The sequence below is a fragment of the Cygnus olor genome, chromosome 18, assembly GCF_009769625.2.
Source record: "Cygnus olor isolate bCygOlo1 chromosome 18, bCygOlo1.pri.v2, whole genome shotgun sequence".
In the NCBI taxonomy this organism is placed as follows: Eukaryota; Metazoa; Chordata; class Aves; order Anseriformes; family Anatidae; genus Cygnus; species Cygnus olor.
In genome coordinates, this window is record NC_049186.1 from 5,512,500 (window position 1) to 5,540,412 (window position 27,913).

At 56.3% G+C, this 27,913-nt stretch overlaps 1 protein-coding gene across 4 annotated transcripts; it reads right to left on the reverse strand.

Moving 5' to 3' along the window:
- Positions 1-72: 72 nt before the first annotated feature.
- On the reverse strand, positions 73-27,913 carry ITGB4 (integrin subunit beta 4). Of its 4 annotated transcripts, XM_040530366.1 has the most exons (41): positions 27,088-27,913; positions 23,238-23,329; positions 22,888-22,970; positions 22,265-22,366; positions 21,819-22,023; positions 21,239-21,335; positions 20,721-20,892; positions 20,171-20,434; positions 19,398-19,487; positions 19,148-19,270; positions 18,895-19,062; positions 18,370-18,446; positions 18,021-18,232; positions 17,706-17,809; positions 17,468-17,566; positions 16,662-16,788; positions 16,409-16,528; positions 16,024-16,130; positions 15,722-15,755; positions 15,332-15,523; positions 15,042-15,145; positions 14,714-14,772; positions 14,358-14,381; positions 14,046-14,194; positions 13,786-13,965; positions 13,081-13,229; positions 12,510-12,714; positions 11,369-11,529; positions 10,749-10,929; positions 10,480-10,617; positions 9,758-9,940; positions 9,421-9,552; positions 8,215-8,415; positions 7,161-7,325; positions 6,519-6,692; positions 5,367-5,516; positions 4,505-4,693; positions 4,082-4,237; positions 3,476-3,640; positions 2,958-3,071; positions 73-2,405 (listed from the first exon to the last, which is right to left on the reverse strand). In XM_040530366.1, exons 1-41 carry the CDS (start codon positions 27,090-27,092, stop codon positions 2,263-2,265), a joined length of 5,595 nt encoding a protein of 1,864 aa, XP_040386300.1. In that variant the 5' UTR covers positions 27,093-27,913; the 3' UTR covers positions 73-2,262. The 4 variants fall into 4 exon arrangements, with proteins under 4 accessions (XP_040386300.1, XP_040386302.1, XP_040386301.1 ...); XM_040530368.1 differs by lacking the exon at positions 8,215-8,415 and having other exon boundaries at positions 27,088-27,912; XM_040530367.1 differs by lacking the exon at positions 6,519-6,692 and having other exon boundaries at positions 27,088-27,912.

Here is a 27,913-nt window from a genome sequence, read left to right on the forward strand (position 1 = left end):
CATCCTGCATCTGCTGGTGCGGGTGGAAGACTTAGGGGGAACAATGCTTTTGAAAAGAAAAAGAAAGAGGCAGACCAGAGAAAATATTTATTGAGTGCAATAGGGAGCCACCTGATCGAAGACCTGCTGTCAGGTTGACCTGGAACACCAACAGCCCAAATGACCAGATGAGAATTAAAAAGTGACGCTGTTGGGGACATAGCCTCATGCACACAGGGAGCACATGCTGCCGGGGAGAGCAGCAGCTGGGGAGCTGTGTGCTTCTCTTAGCCTTTGGTTAAAATGTTTGGAAAGGGGGCTTCTATTTGAGGCTGCATTCAGTCTTTTACCTTGAATCACAAAGCACAGGGAAAGGGTCGTGGAGCTCGTGGGCAGCAGAGGCAGCAGCTGGAAATGGTTCCTGCTGGGCTGGGAGAGGAAAGCCCAGCTGCAGGGGTGAGAGAGGAGCTGGAAGCCATCCCTGCTTGCTTGGGAAAGCCACGGGTTTGGTGAAGGATGCCCTGCTCCAAGTTCAAAACTGCCCCAGCTCCAGCTGCACTCCTGGAGACCCCCATGGACATCACTCATCCCTGTGCAGCTATGCTCAAACATGTAAAACCCATCCCCTCCACATGAGCAGGCTGGCGAGGAGAGGGAGCTCTCGGCACTGTCAGAACTGGAAAATCTCTCTCTGATTCCAAAAAATAGAATAAGCCAAGGTGCAGCATCAGATCAAATCAAGCAGGCGATGCTGCCAGGGAGAAGAGCCAGCTGCTGCTTTGGTTGAAAGCACCAACCCAGGAAGGTGGCAGCTGCTGCTTTGGGCAGGATCTTTTTTTCCAGCAGCTCCTCGCCTGTGCCCGTGCTGCTGAAAGAAGCCAGGGAAACGTGACTTTCATCCAGACATGGAGCCCAATTGTTCTGCGCTGGCAGAGGGCGGCGAGATGCTGGGCATCCTGCCCAGAGCCAGGAAACGAGGCCCAGCAAGGTCCTGGCTCAGCCCTGCACCCAGCTCTGTCCAAGGACGGCTAAAGCTAAGGGGAAAGGCTCAGGAGACAAGCTCAGGCTGAAGAAACACTGCTCTTCCCAGTCCCGTTCCTCCCTTGTGTTTACCGAGTGCTCACAGGTCTATTTTGGGACATTGCTATTGGGCAAAAGGGCTTTTAAAGGCGATCCAACAGTTTCTGTCCACATCAGCCCTGTGGGATGTCCTGAGCACCGTTCCCAGCTCTGGGCACCGTAACAGAGCCGTTCCTCTTGCCCTGCTCCCCAGCAGCTCTCAGTCCTTCCACAAGCATGTGCTGCAGCTCCAGCAGGTGGACGTGGTGCGCACACAGCTGCTGGCAGCCTGCTGCTGAGGGCTGCAGGGCTGGCAGATGTCAGCTGCCCAAAACCAGGCTTTCCATGGGGTTTAGTGGCTGTTGGATGGAGCCCTTAACTAATTTCTTCCAGTTATGTGATGCTTCTCAGCAGCCACGGTCCCAGTTTATCCTCAGACACTCAGCATACATCTCATCCACCTCCTTTTGTTTTTTTATAAAATAATAAAATTTATAATATATTTATATATATACTACGAAAACTGTACAATAACATATGCAAAAAAAATGCATCAGAGGCCAACACGAGTAGTGCTATACAGATGAAAGGCTATACTTTGCTATCGTGGTACCAAAGGTTAGCAGCGAAGGACAGGTGCAGTAGGAAAGCAGAGGTTACCCTGACCCGCTACCATGCAGCTCTTAAAATAACCCAGAACAAAATCACCCTCTCCAGCATACAGCCGTTTTCCAGAGAGCCTGGAGCAAAGATGGGAACGGTGACCCTCTATAAATCAGGCTGTTTCAGGATGCCATCAGCTGGGCTCCTCTCAAAACCGAGGACCCGGGAATAAATCATTGCCTTCCATTTACCTGGGGAGGCTGGGGCCATCGAGGCACCTGCACTTCTGCAGGAGTGCTCGGATGGGTGGGCATCAAAAACGGTGTTGGAGCGACCGATGATTGCTCATGGAAGGCATCCTTGTAGATCCTGCAGGACTGGGGCTCCGCAAGGCAGGACGGGATGGCAAGCACCCGCCTGATAACCCAACCATGCCAGAGCTTGGAGTGCGCTGGGCTCTAAAGGAGAGCTCCAGAGCCTGAAGTGCCCTGGAAAGTCTCTGCCCATGGGAGGAGCTGCCCAGGCACCACGGCAGAGTCTGGATGAAGCACTCCTGAACTGTGCCATGAAGCCCTGCTAGCCCCAACGGCGGCATCCCACTGGCAGGCAGCCTGCCCTGGCTCAGGCCTCGTAGAACTGCCTCTCCATCTGCTTGGTGAGGGTCCCACTGGACATCACGGTCCTGCTGACGAACTCTTTGGTGACCTGCTTGGTGAGGGTGCTGCTGGCGCTCTCCACCCGCTGGGTCGTCATCAGCATGCCGTCTGCAACGAAAGGCTTGGCGGTCAGGGTGCTGCACTGAGTATGGGGTCACAGGGAGTGGGGTTTGTGCTACCTCGTGCTTTTTGGCAGAAATTTCTCCTCAAATACCACCTCTCCAAATCAATTAATTCGGTACTCTGCTACGCCAGTCAATAAGATGGATTGTCTACCAGCTCCCAAACTCTTCTTCTTACAGTATGAGCCTATGAGTCCTTGAACTCAAGGGGGACAACGTGGGACAGCTAGATTGATGTAATTAAAATGGTCATCATACTTTTCTGCAGAGACCTAGCCTTACAGGAAGAACTGTGATTTCATCACCAGATAGCTCCTGTGGGGCTCTAAAAACTCGTGTTTCCCTCTGTGACCAGGCAGCACACAGGGAAATGGCTGCAACTGCCTGCAGGGCAGAGCAGGATGTGGTGTAGAAAAGGGCCTGGTCCTCTCCATCCATCCTGCCTGGTGGACCCCCCTGCACTGCCCGGGACATCTGAGGTTAAAGCAGAGCTGACCTTTGCTCTCCAAGGGTTTCAGAGCAGACAGCATGCCCTTACCTGAGAAGTGGGGGTCCAGGGAGGAGTGGCTGATGCTGGTTTTGGTGGTGTATTCAGTAGGAAAGTTGTACACTTCTCTCATGTACTGCTGTCCTCCAAACTGTGAGAAAGTGCCTGGAGAGAAGGAAAAAGGGAGAAATCAGCCAGGAAACGACAAGAAGCTTCCAAGCTTGTGACCCTGCACAACGAGCACCAATGGTCAGTTCAGGGGGTTTGTCTTGTTGTCATTAGGGCCGGGTTTAGGAGGAACTGGGAGGACTGAGGACCTGTGCCTGTGTGTAGAATCAGGCATAAACCAGAAGATTTGTAATAAATTAAAACATCATCAGGTTTTCATAACTGTCCCACATTCAGTGCATTTTGCAGGACAGGGACAGTGCTCACAAAGTACAACATTGCTGTCATTAAAGAGACGGAAAACGGAATCACAACCAGAGCTGGGAAGGGCTCCAGGAGTCATATTTCCTGCTCTGAGAGGCCTCTTGCCTTTGCATTCCCAGGAAGATGTGGTACCATACCTCCGTCCTGAGATTCGATGGTGATGATGCCTTCTCTCTCCGGCCCGAAGCCTTGGGTGGTCTTGGCTTGCACTTTGAACTTGTACGGGATGTTCTCGCTCAGGTGGGGCACGGTCAGGGTTGTTTCTGGATTGTCTCCTTCAACGTAGATATTCCTGGGCTCCCCTAAAAACACAGACAGGCTGGGGTGAAGACAGACAGACAGACAGGAGTGACCGTCCATGCAAACACCTCCCACTTCTGGCTGGTGTCTTTGCTTTCCCTAAGCTCTGTGCCACCCACAAGTTGTATGATCGTACCCTGAGAAATAGGGCAGCTAAGACAGCCCTACTTCAGTACAGTGCTGATCCTGAACAAAAAACCTCCACTGGATTTGGGCTGTGTCACGTCCTTCGTCTCCCCACTTTTGTTACACCAGATCATGCAACGACTCAAAGCATCGGGGTCCAGCTGTTCCCAGGCCTGGAACCAGTCTCACGTCCCCACTTTGCACTGATGTGAGCACACAACTCTGTTGCTGGTCCCAGCAAAAAAGCAGCAACTTTCTGATGGAGGTTATCTTGTTTTCTGCACAAGGAATTGGTTTTCCACAGCCTTCTACCTTACCTCCTCCGTGCAGCATCTCGCAGGTGACCATGTAGCCCAGGATGGCCCCGTTGGGCTTGCGGGGCCTCTCCCAGCTGAGCTGCAGGGAATCGGGGCTGAGGGCAGTGAAGACCAGTGGTCCGGGAGCGCTGGGTGTGCTCAGAGTGAAGGGGGAACCTGCGGGGGCACAAGTGAGGGGTCAGAAGGTGGTGGGGAGGATCCTGGCTGGGGGCTGCACACAGTGTTTGTGTAACGAGCTGGGAGGCCTCAGCTACCCCAACAGCTAAGGGAAGCTTAACAGCACGTGGGGAAAAAGGTCCCATTTCTTAATGAAAAAAAGAAAAGGAGAGCTCAGGATGGGGTAAGGGAAGAGAAAACCACCAGCAGTGTGGACAGAAGTAGAGCCATCAGCACCACCCCTCCCCAGGTCCCCATCCGCCTCACCTGGAACAGGGCTGAGCGGGCTCTGTGGGTCCACCTGGGACTCAATAGTGATGACTCCTTCCCTCTCGGGGCCCCAGCCCTCCTCACTCTGCGCCTTCACCTTGAAGATGTAGGAGTGGTTGGGCAGCAGGTCCTCCACCACCACTGAGTTCTGGCCGGGGTTGGGGATGGTGAGGCGGTGCACCTCTCCTGGGACACACGGGAAAGGGGGACATCAGCACTGTGTTGCAGGCACAAAGGCAGAGCCCTGGGTTTCTCCTAAACCCTACTTCAAATGAACTGCCTGGAAAACTGAGCCAGAAAAATTCATCCAGGGTCCCCCCCGCTTCCCAGCCACCTCCATCACACCTTGCCCTCACCAGCTGGTAGCACAGGACCAGATGTTGCTCCAAAAAAGGCTTGGGACAAACAATGGCTTCTTGAAAACTCAGGGATTTTCAAGCAAAGAGAACTACATTTTCACTAACTGCCCCAAGTTTCATGTAAAAATAATAAATTTTTGTTCCAATCCTTGTCCAAATCCAATGTGATGAAAAAACCTTCAGCTAAGACGGTGATGGAGAAGGAGCACAGGGTTTTTTGGAGGAGGAGTGACTCCACAAGCAATGCTAGGGAATTGTCCCCCTGACATAAACAGGGAATAAAATGTGTGGCTGAGGCATTTCCTCAGGGCTACAGAAAAAGCAGAGTTGGGACCAGTCCCTAAATCACAGAGTGGTTGTGAGGGACCTCTGGAGGTCATCTGGTCCAACCCTTCTGCTCGAGGAAACCCAAGAGAGCAGGCTGCCCAGAAGACCTAAGCAAGTCTCCACCACCAAAAGTTCCCAGCACTGCCCAGTGACCCATCTGCCTGCCCGCTCACCTCCGTTGAGCAGCTGGTACTGCACGCTGTAGCCCTGCACCTCCTTCTCACAGTGCGGCTCCTGCCAGCTCACCTTCAGGGAGGTGGGCCCCAAGGCGGAGAAGACCAAACGGGTCGGGGTGTCGGGGACGCCCAGCGGCAGCCTGGAATCTGAGGCAGAACAGGACCGTCACGGCAGGGATTTGGGGGCAAGGGGTTAGTTGGGCTGGGGGAGAGGAGGGAGCAGCACGCGCAAGCGTGGGATGGTCCTGATGGTCCAGGGAGAACGTGGTGAGAACGTGGTGAGATGTCCTCTCTGCAAGCTGGCCCCATCAAGAGGGGGACTAGATGGCTCTGCACACCTACAGGGATGTCCTATGACCTTGGGGTGCCACCCTTGGGTGGGACAAGGCAAGATAAGCTTCATGGCCCTGTGGCGGAGCAACCAGAGCAGGGGCCCATGTGCTGCGTGCGACCCTCCTGGCTCACCCCAAAGCAGTCCAGTCTGCCAAACCCTTCACAGGCATCTTCAGAGCAAGCGTGGCTCAGTTCAGAGTGGCCCTAGCCTACAGCTAAAGCAGCCCAGGGATTGTTCAAGGGGACAGGGGCAGCTAGGACCAGAGCGGGGTGCTCCTGGCTCCCTGCAGCTCAGCCCAGTGGGACACAAGGCTTATAGCAAGCACAGAAGCCTCCCAGGGAGGTGAAGCTCAGGGATGGGCACGTGAAGCTGCTTTCTGCCCCTGCTTTCTGAGTGCAGCACACAATTGAAGTTCCTGGCAGGACCTCATGGACTTTTGACCAAAGAGTTTGCAGAGGGACATCTCATACGGAGCACACGTTCTCCCCAGGAGTCCTCCAAAGGCCTGTGGGGTAAGAATGGGGACAATAAGCTTGTTAGGAATGAAGAGGAGGGGACAATGAGGTGGTCAGCTCGTTAGAGCATGGTGGCAGCGGCGGTGAGTGTTAATCAGCCCACGTGGCTTGAAACACAGCTGAAGTGACCTGCAAATAGAAAGGTGGTGTGATGGAGGCACAGCCTGGGTGTTGGTGTGGCACACAGAAAGCCATGGAGAGAGGGTTTGGGGGCAGCAGATGGCAACAGCTCACGGATGGCCAGTGGCCTGGCTAGTTATGGGATGAGTGGCTGGAAGGAGACACCAGACAAAGCTGTACCTATGTACTTGCAAATCCCTGCGGACCCATCAGTCATGATTATAGAGTCCCGAAAGCCGGTGCTGGGGTAGTAACCCTTCACCTTTGCCCTGCTCCTGAAACCCACATCCCGGGGCAGCGGGATTTTCCTCCCAGCATCTTCATGGATGGGAGGGAGGGGTCGCCCTGGGTAATCTACAGAGCAGCGTAAGAGAAAGAGAGAAAGAGAAAAACACCATTGAAGACTTCAGAGCGGGTTCAGCCCGGGTGTTGGCTCCTGCACAGAGATTTTTTTTTTTAAGGCTCAGATTTTAAGGTCTTTTACAACCTGACAGCGCCAGCCTGGTGTACATGCATGGAGCTGAAAGAGAACCATGCTGCTGGACAGAGATAAAGACACGTGCTTTTCCTGGGGTGCTTTGCAGTTTCCCAGGTGCTCTGTACATCAGGGATGGGCAGCCTGTCCAGAGTGGTCTGGAAGCAGAGCAGCCTTACCAAAGCATTTGCACATCAGTGGTAAGGACACAACCTTCCAGATCTTTGGTTTATGGTCCCCTTTGGCTGTGAGCACAGTCCTCACCCCAAAAAGATCTGCAGGGCATGAACCCGAAGGTGGTTATGAAGGCGGAGGAGAAGAACCGTCCCCGCCACGTCCGCACTCACCGTGCCCCATCATCATCGTGGAGTAGTCTCTGGTCAGCGAGGAGCTGCCCATCACCCTGTGCTCCTGCTGCACGTGTGAGCTCATCTGGTGGTAGCTGGTGTTTGTTGCCCTGGTCAGTGTGCCGCTGCTGCCGGAGAAGTCCACCCGGCCGTTCAGCAGGTGCTCTGTGGAAGAGGGCACACCGTGAGGAAGGTGGATAGAGGACTGGGCTTCTGCTCCAGTTTCCCTGGGGAGGAAGCAGGAGGCACCACGTGCATCCTGCCTCGGCTTTGTCCTGGCTTTAGCCGCTCTGGAAGGTGGTTCTGGAGCGCTCCATCTAGAACAAGCCACGGTCACCCAACGCAATAATGGGGAAACAAACGGGGAAACAGAGACTGCCTACACCCAGCACCAGAGACACCCATGGTGCCCAAGGTAACTCCAGACCTCGGCCTCGCTGGGGCACTGCCTTGTGGTTCTCTCTCTCCTTTGACGCAAACAAGTTTATAATTTCATGTTATAAAAAAAAAAAAAAAAGAAGGCAGAAGAAGAAAAACAGCCCTTTATGCAGGCGGTTTCTCCAAATCTCACTCTGGATCCCATCTCAGCTGGATCTGAAAAGCAAACTGCTTCGTTGTTCAGGTCCTTGACAAATCCTCATCCCCTCTCAGCAGGCTGGGAGAGATCAGCTACCATGAGAGAGTGATTTCTGTTTAACGGTCCAGCAGATCTGCCCTGGTAGCTCAGGGCACTCAGTTAAGGTGAGGAGCTGCCCTTGGAGGTGGTACTTAGCAGGCATCATTTGAGTTTGGCTCATGCCTTGAAGGTCCGGCCTGTTGTAGAAGCAACTTGCTAGCAGGCTCCCAAGTCCATGCCGAGATGGGGGTTACCTTGACACTCGTGAGCAGACACACCAGGACAAGGCTTTGAAGCAGACTCTACAGCACGTGAACATCACGCCAACAGGAGGATGGGCACACAAGGGGAGGAAGGGGGCACGTGCTGGGAGGGGCCCAGCCGCAGGCCCCGTGGCTCAGAGCAGGACGAGACAGGACACTCAGGGCCGTCCTTCACCTGCTTGGGGCTGGGGGGTCCCACTCCTCATCAGGCTGCCAGTAGCCACGTCGCTGTCCTCCTCGCGGAGGAGACCCTCGGTGTCCGAGGAGAGGTGGCTGCTGCCAGAGAGGCGGGGAATGGTTTCGGGTGGGAGCCTCCAGGTGATGCGGCGAAGATCCAAGTCTTCTCCCAGCAGCTGCACATATTTCCACCTGGAGCCTTTTGGGACAAGGCAAGCACTGGTGTTGGCATGATCTGTGGAGGACAGGGCGGGCTCCCCACCGCCTTTGTGCTGCTTGCCGGGGAGGGGAAGGGGAAGCCAGCGGGGGGAACAAGGCCCGTTGGCTGACGAGGCCAGGAGGTGCAACCATCAGGTGAGTGGTAGATGGAGGGAATGTGACATGCATGGGGTGTCCCAGCCCCAGGACTGTTTTCCAGCCCTGCATCCGTCACGACAGAAGGTGAGAGTCCAAGTCCCACCGTATGGCTGTCCCTGTCACGAAGAGCCTGATACACTGGTCCTCTGCTTGGGAGAGGCTTCCTTGTTCCACGATGTGCACATGGGATGGTAAGACCTTTGGTGTTCCTGTTATTTCTGTTTTCTGCAGGGACCAGGGACTTGCTTCTGGATCCCAGGCTCTGGAGAACTCCCCAGGAAAGACCCTCCAGATCCCAATGACAACCTCAACATTTCACTTATGGCCAGTCTTTCCCTTGTTGTCCCAGTACAGCAGACGGGGGAGCCAGCCCCACTCAGAGCGAAGTGATGGAGGAAGAGCTCAGAGGCCACAGGGATCCACTGGGATCCAATTCACTGGCCAGTGCCTCCCCACCACTTGGCAAGATCCCTTCTGTTGGCTTGGCCAAGGGACTCAGAGGTCTGTGCCTCACCAGCTCCTGTTTTCTGACAGTAACTCTTGGTCCATTCAGACACCAAAATGAAGGGAAGATGAGCCCAGAGGGCTATGAAAAACTCCTCTGCCACCCCACACCAAAATCTGCCTTTGCCTCATGGCTAAGACAAGGAGACACGGGTCTTATTTAGACTAAGACCAGTTAAGTGTTCCCAAGCACTATGCTTTGGAAGTGCTGGTCTCCACCAGCTCCATGATTCACATCTCCCTGTCGCTGTGAGGAGGAAAGGAGCAACGAAACTAATTGCTGAAAACTGTTAAGGAAAAATGAACATTGAAAATGACCTTTGCAAAACCTGGAGCAACATACCTGAATCATCAGAGACGCTGGGATGCTTGCTGCCAACTGGAGAACGAAGCACATCTGTGCTGTACATCAGGTAGCTGTCGTAGTCCTCACCTCCTTCAGCATCGATGATGGGGACATCAGGGATGATCGGGACTGGAGGGGAGGTGGAAAATGCCATTAGACCTGCAGCTCAAAACCACACTAGCTCCACCATGCTCAGGCTGCCCTTCAGCCTTCACCAGGGTGATCAGCACGGTGGAGAGGGCAGGGTGTGGAGAAGCAGAGGGGTGATGGAGAAAGCCCCCTGGCACTGCTCCTGCCTCCCCTGCTCCCCACCCAGGCAGGGCAATAAACTCACTGGACAACGGACGCCTGGGCTGCGTAGCAAGGTTGATGGTGGCTTCTCTCTCAGGCCCCCAGCCAGCACCATTTCTGGCCTTCACCATGTAACGGTAGGGCTGGGACTCCCGCAGGTTTTCTATCAGCACCATGCGTTTCTTTGGGTCTTCCACCAGCACCTTCTTCACTGGGCCAATGGGTACTGAAAGTACAGGTGCACATTTCCCCCATGAGACACAGAGAAACCCTCCGCGGCCCTTCCTTGGCCAACAGGCTTGTGGTTTGGTGTCAGGACATAGCTTGGCTCTGGGACAAGGTGCTGAGGCTATCTGGGTTGCTAGTGCCAGGCATGACATAATTTTGGAGAAATGCCCAAACCGAATGATGAAGTCAACCCACAGCAGAAGTCTCCTATTGCTGGCATATCAGCTACTGTCACCAGATAGCATCTTTCTGGCACCATAGTCCCTCTAGACCTATGAACTAAGTTTTTAAGGTGAAAAACAACACAAAACCACTACTGAAGTGAATAGGAACTGAGGGTGCTCGTGGCTTTGAAGGATTAAGTCCTGAGTGATGATTTCCTGAACTCCCTCCTTCTGGAAATGATCCCTCCAGATCCCACTCTTACAAGAAATGCTTTTGGATGCATTTTGATTCTGCTGCAACTTGGGACCAGCCCAGATGTGGAAAGTGCTCTCCAGCTGGTAGAGCTGCCCCGGCCAGCAAACAAGCTCTTACTGTTGTCCTCGTTAACAAGTCCATAGCTGACTTCATACGCCGTGATCTCCCCGTTGGTTTCTGCGGGCTCAGCCCAGCTCAGCTGCGTCACAGTGGAAGAGACAACGTTGAAAGCCAAGCGGCCAGGCTCGCTGGGCACTGGAAAGGCAAGGACAAGGTGCCCAGGTTACTCCAGCTGGGAGCGTTCAGGTGCTCAGAGCTCCCTGAACTACAGGCACAAGGATGCCAGCTTGCTCCCATGTGGGGAAAATGAGGTACAGAGCGCTCACCATCCTCCAGCGTGCGGCAGTGGACGATGTCGGAGTAGACCCCTTCACCCACGGCATTGTAGGCACAGACTTGCATCTCATAGTCACAGAAGGGGTAGAGGTTACTCAGTTCTGCCGATGGTGATTTGACATCGATGAGGCGAGCTTCTGACTCGGGGTCCCCCTGGATCCAGTATTTCACCTGACAAAGCAAGAGAAAGCCATGATTCCTTCAGATCCTTGCTGTAACAGGAAAGGAATTCCTCATCTCTTCTTAGAGCTGTTCTGGGAAAGCCACGGTGTGGCGCCACCCCTCCAAATGGGGGACCAGGACGCTTATGGTATCTCCAGCCCTCCCTGTCTCACCTACACCCCATACAGCACAGGCAGGTATCCTCCAGCACCTTCCCTGCAGCTCTGCCCAGTGGTAAGTGATAGAAAAGGAGATGAACCCACCAGAAAACTTTTCTGCAACCCCCACATCCACCCAGCAATCCCAAGGATGGAGGGAGGCCAGAAAGGGAGAGCTTGCTCTGTCCTTTGGGTCTCTTCTCCCCACCCCTTCAGCATGAGTAACCATGTAACATGCAGCAGCTGCAGGATGGGACCCACATCCTCCCCAATCCACTCTCCCCCTTTACCTTGTACCCCAGGGGTTTTCCTGGTGGAGGAAACCAGCTGAAACGGATTTTCCTGGAGCTGAGAGCCTGGGCATTGGGATTCAGCGGTGCACCCAGGCGGCCTTTGGGGGACTGGGTGACCTGGCCCATGCCAGTCAGCGGGGGAACGCCATCCACCACCTCTGCAGACATGAGGAAACGAGAGCACATCAGTGCCTGTGCCCCATGGGGATGGAGAAGAAGGAAACATGCCTCTTCCTAGCACTACCTGGTCATTATCGAGTGAACCTCTTAAAGCATTTCTGAAGGGTAGATCCCCATCACAGGGAAGGGAAACTGAGGCACTCGGTGACGACATCCCCCAAACCACACAGCTAGCTGGCACAAGGGTCTGGCTCTGACCCCCCTGAGTCCTGCACCTCTTTCTCTTCTCACAGTCTGCCCAGGTAGGAAGAACTTGGCTTCTTGCAGCTGAAAACCCTTAGTTCTGTCTGAATATATTTAGTAATGCTTCCACATCTTGATTGCTTGCCCTGTGTGGCTATGAGAGGAGCGGGAGATGTGCAGAGCCTTCTCAAGTCACAGAATCACAGAATATCCCGAGTTGGAAGGGACCCACAAGGATCATCGAGTCCAACTCCTGGAACCACACAGGTCTACCCAAAAAGTCCCCCCCTTGCTTCTCCTAGAAAGCCACCAAGGCCTTGCCTGTCCCGGGAAGCTACTCTGGTTACTCCAGTGACAAGGGACTTTTTTATCCCCAGTATTCCTAGCCATTACCACGATAAATCTCTCTCCATTATTGACCCATTTGCTGACAGCTCTTACAGCTCTGTATGGCCACAGTCACAGGAACCACCAAGCACAGCTCCCAGAAAGGGAGCCTCTCCTTTATTTTAACAGCTTTTTCTTCAAATCCCCAAGGAAAAGGAAAAAGAATGCCCTCTATTTCCTTTTGCAGTGTAGATATTCATCTTCTTCCCACCCAGTGCCTATACCCGCTCAAGCCTCTAGAGGGAGACGCAAATCTACCAGTGGGAGCTGGAGGCACCTCCTCATCCCTGCCCTTAGGGTGAAGAGCAGGGTTTGGAGCTCTGGAGGACCCGGGTGGGCTGGTCCTGCTGGGGTCCCCCACCTCCTGCTGCCATCTGCCAGCCCCTACCTGGGTCAGCGATGGTCACCGTGGCCTGGGGGTAGCGGCCAATCTTGGCACCGTACTTGGGATGGAGAAGGTCGATGGCGAACTGCTTGAGCTGGCAGTTGTGCAGGAGGGTGTCTATTTCGGTGAGCTCCAGGAGGGAGACCTGGACCTCTTTCCGGGTCTCGCCGGGCTGGAAGATCAGGTCGCCTTCTGCAAAGACATAGTCCTGGAGGAGGAGGGAGAGGCGTGTGGTCAGAGCACGCAGCACCTGTGAGACAGTTCCCAGCGAGCTTCCCCTTGTCTCCCAGTGAACCTCCAACTGGCCTCCCAGTACCCACAGCTCAGGGGGCAGCCAGCACCCTCTGGCTCAGGTGCAGGCAGCCTCTCAGGTCCCTGAGGCACAGGGAACGAAGGCAGAAATCAGGAATAGAGGAGAACGTGTCTGTCCGTGTGCTAAACACAAGCCTTGGGTCCACCTTCTCCTGGCCATGTCCCCTTTGAACCCAATTCAGTTTTCCTGCAGCCCTGGGGTTGGTTCCTTCCTTGGTGTCTGCTCGTTCCTGCCTGCCAAGGACAGGAGCATTGTCCTTACCCTGCCATCCTTGGCGGTGAGATCTCGGGTCCTGTAGGTGACTTGGGACTTCCCGTTGTCTATGATCTCCCGCAGGACAGGGATCTTGGCCACCTTGTCAAAGCGGCTGTGGGAGTAGGCTGGCTGCAAGAAGGTGATGAGGCTGCTGGCTGGAAGGGCAGGACAGAACAAATGTGTAAATACATGAAAAATCACATTACAAGCACTCGGGAAGAGAGTTCCTACCACCCATGGGTATGAACTGCATTTGAAATACCACTGCGTGGACTGGAGACTTTACCAGTCCTCTTGTTCCCTGCTCAAAACAACCACACAGAAAGCAGAGGCAAATCACTGGAGGCATTCACCTGCCCCAAGCACAGCATAAGAGAGCTTCTGCTACATCACTCCAACAACCTTAGAACTGGAGCAGCAGAGGCACGTGGCCAACCTTGGATCTGCCACGCAACTGATAGCACTTAAACCTGTGATGGTCAAACATTTTGGTCTTTGCCACCAGGGATGATGACCCTCCCCTGGATGCTTTAAAAGATGCTCTAGTTTAGACCCAGGTGCCTTCAGATAGCAGTCACCAGGCAAGGCTCTGGCTTGTGATGCTGGGGAACTCAGCACCTTCCTTAGGAACCACATGAGTCCATCTGGACATGGGGCACACCAACACAAATGCCCTTGGTCATGCCTTGTGCCATGGCTGCTGCCCTTCACCTTGTTCTTTGATGATGGTGATGTTGACCAGCCTGCGTCCAATCTCTGCGATGCCGGTGGGGACATCAATGGCCTCCACCTGCAGCTGCTTCTCATCATCATCATCCTCCCTGATGAAGAGCGGGACACGGACATCCACCAGCTCCACGGCTTCTTGGAACTCCACCATCCCGTGAGCATCTGGGGGAAGGGGCAATGGTGAGAGGTGGGAAATGCCCCCTCTGCCCGGCCAGGACGCAGTGCTGGACTCCATTCTCTACCTTGATCTGAGGTCACGGTGTAATAACCTGGTGAAACCTTTAGGTCGTTGAAAGCCTCGTGGGAGACATGCTTCTCGGTGACTTTGATGATGTCTGTCTTGGCTGAGCGAGGGGCGGTGAGCACAGTGTCCACGATGGTGTGGTCCTGCCTGCGGCCGGGGGGAAGAGAAAGCAGGGGAAGAGCTGAGGCCAGGATTGCTCATTGCATGCAGCAGCTGGAGGGGTTAGTGGGTGCGCAGGGCATTCTGCCACCCACACTCCTGCACATGAAGAGGGAGAAGCAACGAAGAGAGGGCTGCAAGGTCCACTTACCTTTTCCCAGAATTGGGCTGTACCCTGAGGGAAAATAAAATAAAAAATAAATCAGAGTGAGTAACGCTTCTGGGGAGACAAAGTTCTGGGTGAATCACAGCCCTGCACATGTCTGAGCCGTGGCAGATGCCCCAGGGGCTTCAGCCGTGGGGAGCGGTGCCAAACCTTCCCGCAGAGCCTGCGGCCCCTGACGGGTGAAGCTCCTCACTGGGCTCATGTTTGTGTTGGGAATGGCTCATGGACCCTGCACCCTCCCAGCTCACAGATTTCACACCCTTTCCCATCCTCTTCCTCATCAGCAGCGCCCTGGGGCAACCCTGACCCCGAGACAGGTGTTCTCCCCCCCGGCGACCCACCTGAACTTGGTCTGCTGGAGCTTGTGGCAGCCCGGGATGTGCTTGTAAATGTCGTTCAGCTGCAGGGAGCAAGAGGGACACAGGGTTTGTCCCAGGACATAGCCAGAGGCTGCAAACTGAAGCTAAAAAGGAGCTTCAGGAGCAAACCTCATCAATGTGATGCTCTGATAATTCTTAGGATTTGTGGTTTCTTTCAGAAAGAGGAAAAAATCAGGAAAAATCTCTTCTTCATTTCAAGGACTGAATGTCCCGGGAAGGTGCCATGGCCACCACTGCTGTGGCTGTGCCCCATCCCACCCCAAGCCCCCCCAGGTGCTCAGGCCCTTACGTTCTCCTCCACTTCCTTGCGCAGCTGCTCGCACTCCCGGCTCTCTGGCTTCATGAGGTTCTGCGTGAAAAGCCGGGTGAGCCTCAGAGACAGCCCATAGGAAACTGCAAGGAGAAATGCCCCGGTCAGCTTTCTTCCCTCCAGGTCAGAGAAATAACCCAGCAAAAGCTGGATGTGTGGGGATATGCGTGATATATGTGGGGATATGGTGTCCAGATCCCATGGATTCATCCCCTTTATGGCACCACAGCACCTCCTCAGGGTCCCCGTTCCTCGGGTGAGACACTTACTGAGATCTTTGGGGTTGGCGGTGGCGGCGTGGGAGGCGAAGCCCTGCTTGTGGACGTTGTTGTTGATCTTCCAGCGGACGGTGTCTCGGCCCTTGAGGGACCCGCTGCGGACCATGGGGGTGTCTAGGTGGTCGGAGGACATGAGGCTCTGGCGCAGCATGTAGTGGTCCTCCTTGAAGCCAACCGTGCGACCTGCAGAGCAGGGGCAGAGTCAGACTGCCATGCCAGCTGCTGTCGGGCAGGGAGGATGGGCAGCAGCTTGGCTCTGCTAGGAGATGGCCCTGATTTACCACTCCAGGAGGAGATCCCTACTTATGTCCCTCCCAGGAAGGCACTAACCCCACAAACCCCTCCCCCCCCCCCCCCCCCCCCCATTCAAAGGGCTGGTACCTCGTGCACAGCAGGGAAGCAGGGCCAGGCAAGCCTAGAAAAGACATGACCAAACACACAGTCACTCTGCAGCCAAGGGTGTAAAAATCCCAAGTTTCCAGCTGGGAGGGCTCACAGCAGCAGGGCTGGAGCAGGGATGGGTGGGCAGTGGATGAATGGGGCTCTGGAAGGTGATTTTAGCCAGATATCCTTTTAGTGGGGAAATCACACTGCAATTCATGCCAGCAACAGCAGAGTTGCTGGATACCATCAGGACCCAGCCCTGGCGGAGGCAGGATGTGTTCGGGAAATTTGTCGCTCACCTTGCAGCAGGCGCAGAACCTCCAGCAGAGCAGCAGCAGCAGCCCCAGGAGAAGGATCAGGAAAATGAGCAGCGGGATGAGCCAGAGGAAGCTTCCCGGAGGGCACTCTGCAAGCGACAGCAGCACCGGCTGTGACTGCAGGGCAGCAGCCAGGGGAGGGAACGGGGAGAGCACGGCCACAGCTCTCGGAGGGATGGAGCAGCCCAGAAGCTTCTCTCCCGGTGCTCACAAGGAGAAACGCTGCCCAGGGAGAGCTCTGCCATCTCTTGGCTCACACCCAAGGGGCCATCCAACACCTTGCATCTCTCCCTGCGTTTGCTGGGTGCTCATCACCAAAACTGCTGCTCTTTGAGGATGCTAATCTCCACCTCCCGTGCCTGCTCACCTTTCTTCTTCTGCACCTGGACAGTGGCGTTGGGGAGGATGCTGGGGTCTCCCTTCAGGGTGTAGTGGTAGGTGCAGTCGTCCTCCTCATCCTGGAAGGAGCAGTGCTCGCTGGCCTCCTCTGCAGACAGATTGGGGACACAATCACCAGGCTGCAGAGTTACCAGGACTGGGAAGCCCGGCACTAAGCACGAGGAGACACCAGGGCATATGTGCACGGGGCAGGCACACCACGCGTGTCTGCGTCCTGCTACCTTTCTTCAGCTCCTCCACCATCTGGACCTGGAGGTGGCACGTGCTGCAGTTCCCTTTCCTGTTGCCTGTTCCCCAGGCCTGGCACTGAACGCAGTCCCGGATGCTCTCACAGATGGCCTGGAAGCCCTGGGCAGAGGCACAAGGCACCGTCAGGAGACCAGCCACGGGGCAAGCATCGTGCCTGGAGGCAGGCTGGGGAAATCTCTCCAACCACCTGCCTCGGAGACACCCTGAGCCACGCAGCCCTGGCCCAGAGGCTGGAGGTGTTTGGGCTGGATGGAAGTGCTGAGCCCTCACCATCTCTCCAAAACCTCTTACACCAACAGCCTACGTCAGGGCAGCAATCAGATCTTCTCCAAGGGCTTTAGGTGGCCTTCCCAGAACACAACCAAGCCAGCTTTCTCCACTCTACATGGGATTAGCATGTGTTGTCAGTAGGAAAACTGAGGCACCCAGCCATGAAATGAGTTTTTATGGCCTTGGGGCAGATCAGAACAAGCCAGGAGCTGAGACTCAGACTCTGCCCTGCCCCTGGGTGCATGCCCTTCACCAGCGTGCAGGCACACAAGGCACACGTGTGGCACCCAGGGGCTGTAACACCTCTGGGGGCACAGCAAGCCCACGGCTGCAGGGTGCGCCCACCACAAACCCATCCCAGCCATTTCAGCACAGGCGAGCCCGTGCCCTGCTCAGGACTTTGCTCCCGACCGAGATATGCCTCCACCCTCGCTTTGCTCTCCTTCCCTACAGGCTCTCAATGTGAAGGAGAAGTGAGAGCCCCGAGGGTCCCCAGGCTGAGGCTCACCAGGGAGTAGCTGATCTCGCAGGTGGAGCTGATGTACACAGATGCCTTGTCACAGATGCACCTGCCACACTCGCACCTCCCCTGGTTGTTGCAGATGCCCTGGGAAGCAGAGGGGACAGTTGGTGTCTGAGAGCAGCCACAGGCAGCAGCACCGGGTGCCAGCAAGCTGCTGCCGGCTCCCCGTGTCCCCAGCACAGGGACATTTGCTACGGCCTGGCGTGGCCCTGCCAGGACGTACCCCCCGGCTGTCGATGCAGGTGTCGTTGCTCGTGGGACACTCGCAGCCTGGGCCCTCCCAGCCGCTCTCACACACGCAGGCACCCTTGGAGCAGCGACCGCGATCTGCAAGAGGGGACGTCACCGTGCTGCACCAATCCCAGGTACCCTCCCTGGGCTTTCCCAACATCTTGGGGTGCATCCTGAGCTCAGGAATGCCCCAATCTCCCCTGTCTCCGCAGCCCACAGCCCGTTCATTATTCACCCCTCTGTGCCAGCGGCTGGGGACACTCAGACCTGCAGGCACCAGAGAACAGGGCAGCGGGGTGGCACTCACCATTGCAGAGGAAGCCGGAGGTGCGCGGGCACTGCAGGACGTCATACTGGCAGAAGTCCCCATCGAAGCGCTGTGCCTGGCCCTCGAGGTTGCACTGGCACTTCCCGCAGAGACACTCGCCCCGACCCGAGCACACCTTCTCATCCCCAGGGCGGATGCAGTCTGTTTTGTTGGAGGACAATTCCGAGGAGCAGTGGCACGTGTCCCCTTGCCTGATGGAGAGGAGATGGCACTGAGAGAGGCAGGAGCAGGCCACGGGGCTGCCCCCAGGGCACAAGTGTGCATCCCGGTGGGTTGCCAGACATGGCCAGAACCCCCAGAGGGGCACAAGGCTTAGCAAAGTCCTTACCAGCCTTTGTGGCAGATGCACTGTCCACAGATGAAGTCCCCATGGAAGCTGCACTTGGGTGAGGAGAAGACTGCATGCTGCAAGGAGAGAGTGAGGAGGTGCTGCTGGGTGGACTCAGTTCCCCCCAGGACCATTTCAGGAATCACAGAGGCAGAGCCAGGGGAAAGGCTTTGCCCACGAGACCGAGCTTTGTAGGACAATGAGCACAGCTCAGTGTGGGCTGTGGTGAAAATGTCCTTGGGCTGAGCTCTGGGGGCAGCTAACTCCTATCACCTGCGAGCCAGCATCTCCAGCCAGGTAGCACAGACCGGCCTGCTCAGCACGGGCAGGATGGGTGCCCAGCACCCCATAGCAGTCTCTTGGGTGTTCAAAGCTGCATCCTGGGGTCTCCCAGCCCAGAACTCAAAACCTCCAGCTCCAAAAACCGGGAGCTGCTGGCACTGAGCTGCAAGGGCTGACCGGGACCCGCACACGTTGACTGGCGCATTCCCAGGAGGGGGGCACATTGGCAAACACAACCCGTACCTGTTCGCAAGGGCACACATCGCAGACCACCGAGGCTCTGACTTCAAGGCTGTCGCTCAGGGACGTGGGCTTCACGTGGATAACTCCCTGCCGGTCTTTCTCCGGGAGGCTGCAGACATGCTGCCCACCGACGTACTCGAGTGCCCTCACACGCACCTTGAACTTGCCCTGCAGGGAAGGGGCAGTTGGGTGAGCCCTGTGGAGCGACCCCGCCGCTGGCACCCCGCTCGTGCCTCCCGTCCCATGCACCTACCACTTCCCCTCGGGTGATGTTGAAGGAGCCGGATTCCGTCTTTTGGTACATGGAGGAGCTGAACTCTGTCTTCAAGGCCTTGGGGACGTAGTCAGCCCGGATGTCCATCTTGGAGCGGATGCGCTAGAGGGGCAGGAGGTGATTACAGCCCTGATTTTCTGCAGCCCCACTGTAGCCACCCCATGGCCTGCCCTGGAGGGGCCACATCCTGCCCTAGGAGCAAGAGTGAAGACCCAGAGGGCACCGTTACCTCGAAGGCTGTGCGAAGCAGCTCCACGATGTTGGATGAGTCTTCCTGGAGCACCCCAATCTCAGAGATGGGGAAATATTTGTGCAGCTTCTGCAGGGAGAAAGGAGCTCAGTGGGGCACAGCACAGCCATGGCAGGTCCAGCTGCTACCCCTCCTGGGCGACCGGGAGCTGCCTGGGGGCAGCAACCCCTACAGCTCCCAGGGTCTGGTGCTCAGCCCAGCCTGAGACCAGGGCAGTGCTATTTGGAGCTGCTGGGTTATGCAGACATGATTTTAGCAAGAAAGAAAACATTTTTTAGTAGGAAGCAGGCAGGGGACTGCCTGGGAGAAAGTCCTTGCATCAACTAAGTCAGGTCCTCAGGGATGTTCTCAGCTCAGCTGCACCAAGGTCTTGGGAAACCTCATCTAACGCTGCCATGGGCTCGGCTTTGAGCTTTTGTTCAGTGGAGCAGAGACCTCCTAAGATCCCTCACAACCTCAACTGCTCCCCAGCTCTCCCCCACACTGCTTTACATGAAGCAGCCACCAAAATGAGCAGACCTCCAGAAGCTCAGGCTCCTGCACCCCAAGCAAGACACCCTGAGACCTCCCACACCCCAGAGCAGACACCAAGTACCACGGCACCCTCCTGAATTGCCAGGGCATCGGTTCAGCACGTGGGGACCAGAGATGAGAGAACATTTTCTCCTGACAGCTGAGCTGCAGGCAGAGGAGTGATGGTCCTGGAGGACAGGTGAGCCCCCACAGCTCCCCCACCGCCGGGGTCTCCTCACCTCGTAGTAGCTGTAGGAGTGGTTGGTGACAGCAAAGATGGGGATGATGTTGTGCTGGCCCAGCAGGCGCACGAGGGTGGGCACCGACGGATAGTCCTGCTTGGTGTCATACACGTAGGTGCCCCTGGCGTCCAGGTGACACTTCTCGTCGTTCCTTGCTAGGATCCCTGCCAGGACATTGGTGCCGTCAGCTTCGTAGTGAAAGGCAGACTCGGTGGAGAACACGAGCAGGTGCGTGCTGTCCTTCCTCCAGCCGATCTTGTCCTACAGCCAGGGAGGGGGAGAAGAGACCATTATCTCCAAGCCCAAACCACCGCATGTTGGCAGGTCAGGATTCAGAAAACCCCAGGGACACGGCATCACCTCCACCTGGCAGCAAACACAACCAGCTACGTGGCCCCAGCAATGCCAGCCCGCAGTTCTCTGCCTCCCCCAGCTGCACCCCAATGCATGGATGTCCCCATGCTGCTTCTCTTTCCCTCATTACCCAGATGGGCTCATTAAGACCAGACCCCCACCACATTCGTTCCCCATGCCCCCAGCCCCTCACCTTGCACACAGCTGTCTGCAGGATGGCATCAAAGCCGCCCTCAGGGGCATCCAGGTTGCCGGAGATGCGCTCCTTCCTGAGCTCCTGGCTGAAGTAGTTGATGTTGTTGGTCAGACGGATGACGTTTTTGAAGGAGAAGGGGGAGTCGGCATTGTTCCAGGGCTCGCGAAGCCTAGGAGAGAGTAGGAGAGCAAAGGGATGCTCCAGCAAAGCGCTGCTTGCCCAGTGGCTGGAGGAGTGAAAGTCTCAACCTCTCCTCACTTTGGGGACCTCACGGAGCTGCTTGCTGCCCCCCAGCTGCATGGCCACAAGGAGGGGAAGGGTGGGAGAGCATTTGGGCAGACACCAAACAGAAGAGGAGGAGGTGGAGGCAAAGGAAAGCCATGCAACCTGTCATGGCAGAGCAGGAGAAAGATGGACAGAGGCTCTGGCACTACAGACAGAGAAAGCCACAGAGAAGCACAAGGGGGTTCCTGCCCTCCCCTCGCTGCCTCCAGGGACCCCTCAGCCCCACTCACTTCTCAGGCCTCATGTCTGTCTGTGGGGACGAGACTTTGTCCACAAACTTGCCAAAGCCGATGGTGTAGTTGGAGGTCAGGGCTTGCAGGAAGTCGGCTGGGAGGGAGGGAAGAAGGGACGTGAATAAGGAGACGCCCACCAGGCTGCTGCTCCAGGGTGTCCTTTCCTAGCTGGTCATGTCTTAGCTAAAACTCCCAGACTGTCAGCTTTAAAGCTCTTTAGGCTTAGGGCTTGTCTTTTTTTGGGTAGTAATCTATGTCACATTTGGGAGCTCCTTGCCAAGACTGAGGCTTCTGCAACAGCACAAGCCCCACCGGCAGGGTCAGGATGCCAAAGGACCGCACAGAACAGCCCTGCAGGACAGCAGTCCCACACTGGGAGGACACAGGAAGGTCCCTGCAGGGCCAGGAGGGACATTCCCCCACCAAGCTGCACGGGGCAAGCACAATTATAATCTAATTAACACAGGCACCTCTCAGTCCTTTGCCAGCAAAGGATTTGGGGCTGCAGGCAGGAGCGAGCTGCCCCGCTTCACGGGCACAAGACCCGTCTCCCTGCTTCACCCAGCTCTCATCTCACCTAGGTTGTGGCCCATGCTTTTGAGGTTGTCCAGATCATCGGACATAGAGTAGGAGAAGTCCATGAGGATGTAGAGATCCACGGGGCTCTCCAGGGGCTGGAAGACGTCCATGTAGAAGCTCATCTCCTCCCCAGCCCGCAACCGCATGAACATGCCCTGGGGGGCCACCTGGGTCCTCTGCAGGCGCGTGTTGATGCTGATATTCTGCGAGGGGAGAGCGGTGTGAGGGGACGGACATCAGCTCCCAGGAGGGCGCAATTAGGGGAAGGCCAGGAGGGGAAGTCAAAGGGCCGGGACAGGTGGGAGGGAGCTGATTTTGAGTAGACCCTACATAAAAAATGGTCTGGATCTTGCATTTTTCCTGCAGGAGATTATCTAGGAAAGAGGCTGGGGATGGTGGGGCCCCTCGGGAGGAGCCAAGACACCAGTGCCTCCCAGCACCCACCTGCTCTGTCCGTATCTCGCCCCTCATGTAGACAATGCTGGCCTCCCTGCAGCCGTAGCGCAGCAGGTTCTCCCGCAGGTCGCAGCGGGGCTCGTCGAAGCTCTGCAACAGGGAGAGAGCAGCATTACGATCACCAAAAGCAGCAAATCCTCCCTGCAGGGAGGGCACGGAGCTTGTGAAGATAGCAGGGTCCCTGCTGACGTGATTGGGTCCAGAGAGCCCTTGCAAGCAGCAGAGGGGCAGGGAAATGGGGATGAATCTCATCTAAAAGCGCCAATGTCCTCCGGCACCAGGGGAATTTGAGCACCAGCAAGTTATTGGGCTGTCTGGGACAAGACTGCCTCCGTCCCTTGGGCACTCCTCCGCACAGAGAGCTTCAGGCCTGGCCAACAGGCGTTTTCTGATAAATCTCTGTATTCTGGGAGTTTGCCCCAGACTCTCCCTCCTCCCCGCTTGCCAGTGCCTGAGCCAAGGGAAATCCACGTCTCAGAGCTTTCGGTCTGGCGAAGCTGGAGCTGGCTCCACTCTTGGGTTCCTTTCCTGGGCGTTGCCTGCGGGTGGTGGGATGCAGGGCGTGAAACCAGCCTGGAAGCAGAGCCCCAGTGTCCCCTGCCAGGTCTCACCTCTTCGGTGCAGAAGGAGCACTCCTTGTCCACTCGGATGCACTCAGAGCAGCTCTTTGCCCGACTCTGCACACAGCGGTTATCTGGGGGGGGGAGGAAGCAGAAAAAAAAAAGGGTGAGCAGTGGAAGGGCTGCCCCCATCCCTGGGGGAGCCAGCAGAGGTTCTGCTGGGTTGTTTAGCAGAAAATAGCAAAAAAAACAGCAGCTGGGTTTGCAAGAGAGGAGACCCAAGTGCTGGGGGGACAGCAGACAGGAGGAAAGGCACGTGGCACAGCCCATGGGGACTCGCGTGGTCCCATGGAGCAGCACCAAGCAGAGGTTGAGGGTAGACGTACAAAGGCTGCACTTACTTTTGCTCCTTTGGCAGAGGGTGGTGGTGCAGAGCAGGGACAGCAGCAGCAGCGCGGCACACGCCCTCGGCAGGGCAGCCATCCTCTTCCTCCTGAAACACATGGCACGCTGAAATTGCGGGGGTCCGAGGGCTCGGCAGGGGAAACAGCCCCAGAGGAGGACAGATGCGGTGGGACGGCCCCGTGTGCCCTGGAGAGCCGGAGCCCGGCCGCAATCTCTGGTCTCAGCAGGGCAGAGCACGAAATCAAAACCGAGAGCGGCTCCTGCTCCATGCGGGCTTGTGCGAGAGGCTCAAAGTCCCCAGGCACTGGGGCAGGGCGGCTGCCGTGCCGCAGACGGCTGGAGCCCAGCACCCTCTGCACGTGAGAGCAGCGACCGACCGGGTCGAGGCCTTGCTCAGGCTGGGGAGGAGGAGATCAAAGGTGCCTGCACCCCAAAAGCAGAGCAGGGCCCTCCCTCTGGCTATTTCCTGTGGCACTAAGAGTTTCCAGAATGAGCACACAACAAACAGAGGGTGAGGCTTTGGGAACACCAGACCTGGAACTCTGGCCTGCCTGGAGCTGTTGAAAGACTTCACGGTCTTCAGAGCCCAGCAGCTCCGGGACCCCTTGTGCAGATCCGGAGGCCAAAACCCAGACAGAATAAACCACTCTCCTTGCCTCCACACGTGATGGATTACCTGGCTGGCAGAGCGACCAGTGCTGCCCAGAAGTCTGCGGTCAGAGGTGGTAAACAGGAGAGACAGAGCTGCAACTCGAGCTCTGCAACTGCTGTGCCAGCTCTGGCACCATGGCAAGGCAAAGAGAACAGTCGAGGAAAAGTCTCTGGCATAAAGATATTTGTAAAGCATCTTTCTGGAAGATGCAAGCGTGAAATATCAGATACAAACAGATTTATAGCTTCTTGCTGTGTAGCATAATCCCTGATTCTACAAAACAAAACAGAAATGCCATGAAAAGCCCTGAAAACAGGGACTTTCAAGGATAACAGGAATAGCTGAGGATGTCTGAGTTCCCAGAGGGAAACCCAGAGCACAGCCCTGGCACTTGGTCAGTTAGGTGCTGATCCGGAGCCCTGGGAAGTTACTGGGATGAGCAGCTCAAATATCAATGGGTGGGGATCATACGTGGTCACCAAACCCTTGGGAATACACTGACTGCACGAGGCTGTGTGTTTGCAGAAGTCACCGTGGCAAGGTCTTGAGCACATGCAGTGCTGAGCCAGGAGATGCCTCCCTGGGGGCTTGCATCTTATTCCCGCAGTATCTGGGGACATGGCTGATACGGGACAAGATGCGGGTGACTCATTTATCTCGTCAGCTTGGCTCAGTGGCTTATCGCACAACGACAAATACACGCCCTGTGGCTGAAATGTGGAAAATAGGGAAATCTCAGGAGGGCATCCCCGCTGGGGACACCAGCCCCTGCCCTGATTCAGGGGCAGGAGCACTTAGCTCAGACCCAAGGCAGCCTCAAAGCACAGATCCAGTTCCTTTCCCAACCACGGGTCCAGAAGGAGTCACCAGGGGATGGCCCGGCACACCCTGGGCCTTGGACACACCAGCTGCTGTCACGTCTTTTCAAGTGCTGAGATAAGAGGCTATAAAACTCAGGTTGATATTGATGTTCTGATACCCGTGGGCCGCAGACTTTGAAGTATTTGGTGGGGCTGAAATCAACCAAGGGCGTTGGTGGCTCTAGGACATCACAGAGCCTCGCTGCCAGCTGCGGGAGTGGCCATGTTTGGTGTAAAAACAGGCCAACAGCCATCCCTCGATCTCAAAAATTTCCTCCGGAAGAGGAAATGTCACTTTGCTTTGGAAAAGTGCTGCAGTTTGGTTGGATTTTCATTACAAAAACAACAACAAAAAAACCCGTCCAGTTGTGCAAAACCAGGGGACGAAGTAGAGCAGCTCCCAGCGGCACAAAAACATCCCACCCCTCCCAGGCCACACATCTCCCCCTGTTCTTCTTCCTCTCCTCCCAGCCTCCATCTCTGCCTTGGCAGTCAACAAAACAGCTCTGGAAAGCACCTGGGAACCCCTGGGCTGGATCACTCATCCCTGAACAAGGAGGAGCTTCTCTAGAGAACCCACTGGAGCAACGAGACAGGGGACAGGTTGCAGCAGCAGAGCTTTGTCCCCACGTCCCCCCAGCAGCTCGGTGCTGGGTAGGACGAGGTCGCAGCCAGGCTCTGTCCTGGGGTGGATGAGGGACAGGGATCAAGGAATGGGAGCAGATGTGCCACGGCAGGAGGGCAGGATGGGGACATGGAGATATGAAAGCCCAAATCCCATCTGTGTCCCCACCTTCAACCACGCAGCCTTCAACAGCAGCCTTTCCTTGCATTCAGACCCACAAAACACCAGCAGCTCAGTGCCTTTGGGATGGGGCTGTTGGCTCACTCCCCCTTTGGGGACAGCAGCCTCGGGGTGTCCAAGCATCTGAAAATCCCTTCCTCCCTGCTGTGAATCCTGACACACATTGGGACACATCAGTCCTCTGCTCCCACAGCCAGAGGTGCTGGAGCACGCAGGGACCTAACCCAGCATCAAAGCAGCCCAGGGGACAGGGGACATGGTGCTGGGGACCCCCGGTGCAGCCTGTCCTCCCTCTGTGGTCACATCCCCGCCGTCCTGCCGGGGCTGCAGCAGGACTCCGTGCCATGGAGCAGGGGACGGATGCCTCGCTGGGTGGGAAGCATCTGCAGGAGCATCCACCCGCTGCGCCAGGGGAAACCCTGCAGCCTGCTGGGGCAGGCAGGGGGCTGGGGACCGCTGTCAGCCTCAGCATGGGGCTCAGGCTCCAAGGGAGAGCAATCAGCAATGAAGGCAAAGCCAAGGGGCAGCAGGGTGCCCCCCGCAGGGAGCAGCTCTCCCAGCCGGGGCAGGGCTGCGGGTGCACAGATCGGTGCTGGAATTCACCAGCTCTCCCCGCCCCGGGCTGCTCCCTTCGTGGCACACACGGAGGCACCGACCTCAAAAAACTTGTAAATGATCAGGATAGACCCCCAGAAAAGCACCAGAAACCTGACTCACAAATCAAAGCGTTGTTTAAACACCGCAACACGTTTGCCTTTGATTTTGTTTAGTTTCAGCAAAAACTTTTACTTCTCCCTCTCCAGGTGAGCCCCTGCAGCTGGGAGTCTCCACGCTCCAAATTTCAGATTCATCAGCTAGAAAACACACCAGCATTTGCAGCTCTGCAAAAAAACAGCCTGACCCCAAATCACACTCGGCGTTTTTCTCTCCAGATCACCCCCTTCCCCTTGCTCCAAACAGCTCCCGCCTTTCATGGGGTTTGCACCCAGTGACCTGTTTTGCAAAATAGCCTCTGTGTCCTCCGGGGGTTGTGCCAGCCCAGGAGCTGTGCCCCAGGTGCCAGCTCCACGGCACCACTGGCTTTTCTCCTGGAAATGGGGCAGGCAGAGGGAGAGAAGGTCATCTTTGTAACCTCTCACAAATTGTCTCCAAAAAGCAATGGCAACAACCTGCTCCCTGCAGGCTCTTTGCTATCCCTCCGGCCCGCGGCATGGGCACAGCACCTCCAGGCAGCTTCGTTCAGCCGAGTAACTTGGGAAAGGAAAAGCGCCCTGCACGGCTCTGCAAAGCTAAGCTGCTCAGGCACGAGTGCTGCCGTTTCCAGCAAAAAGGCAGGAGAAAGCACGTAACTAAACCTGGATGAAAAGGGGAAAACAGGCAGACACGCAGCTGAACCCACCCAGCTCTGCTCTGCGCCTACCTCCCCGTGCAGCAAGCCCTGCACCTTCATTAGCCCCCCGAGTTAATCAACACGGCAAAATTAAAACAAGCCTGACAATACAGAGCGCAGATGAATTAATTCCACAAACCTCATTAGCGCTGGAGCTGACTCAACGTCCAAATCCTCTGCCACAATCCAAATAACAGGCACCCACACAGCAAGCCAAGAAATTCTTCCGAAGGCAAGGGGAGAGCTTGCTGCTCCGCTGCCACCAGTTGAGCTCCAGGCTTGGCCTTTTCTTTCTTTCCTTTTTTTTTTTTTTTTTTTTTTTTTTTTTTTTTTTTTAATTCCCTCCTCTCTATTTTCTGTCCCCTTTCTCTTTCCGGTTAAACGTCAACTTCCAGTCCTGTGGGGAGGGCAGGCAGCCGGCAGGCTGACATACCTCTGCTGCAATTCCTGTGCCCCCCCAGCCAAAAAATTGGCTTTGTTCTCCCCTCGCTGCCGCCCCTTGGTCCCAGGGGTGCCCGTGGAGAGGCTGGGGAGGGGGGAGCGGAGTTGGGAGCCGCGCTAGTGAGATCCGTGCCCAGGTGAGGACGAGCTTTATCCCAGCTGGGGCGGGAGGGGGGCCGTGACTCAGTGGTTGGCATTCCTCCGCGTCTCGCACACCTGTACGGGCAGGCACAGCCCGTGCAGCCGCCCTGGACCCTCCCTCCCGTGCGCACCAGCACCATCCTGCAGGAAAAGGGCTGAGTAGGCAGCGGGCACGGAGCCTGGCCGCACTGCCAGCCCCGGGAAAGGCTTTCTGTGCCCCACAGCTGCCTTTTGATTTAGGGGCTGGGGTCTCTCAGGGCTCAGAGCTGAGCTGTGCAGCAGCCCTGCTTGGTGCTGAGCGCACAGGACCAGAGCAGAGGCTATGCGCTAGCTCCCCGATCACACTGCAAGCTGCGTCCCCTTTGACTTCACTACCAACAATA

Coding starts and splice junctions, on each gene's coding strand:
- ITGB4 (XM_040530365.1), bottom strand. CDS start 23,340: ATGTGTTTCAGGAGGAAGAGGATGGCTGCCCTGCCGAGGGCGTGTGCC. Junction 19,488..20,170: donor ACTCCTACAGCTACTACGAG/GTGAGGAGACCC, acceptor TTCTCCCTGCAG/AAGCTGCACAAATATTTCCC. Junction 7,326..8,214: donor GACCCCCCAGCCCCAAGCAG/GTGAAGGACGGC, acceptor CCTCTTCCACAG/AGCACCTGCTGAACGGCCGG.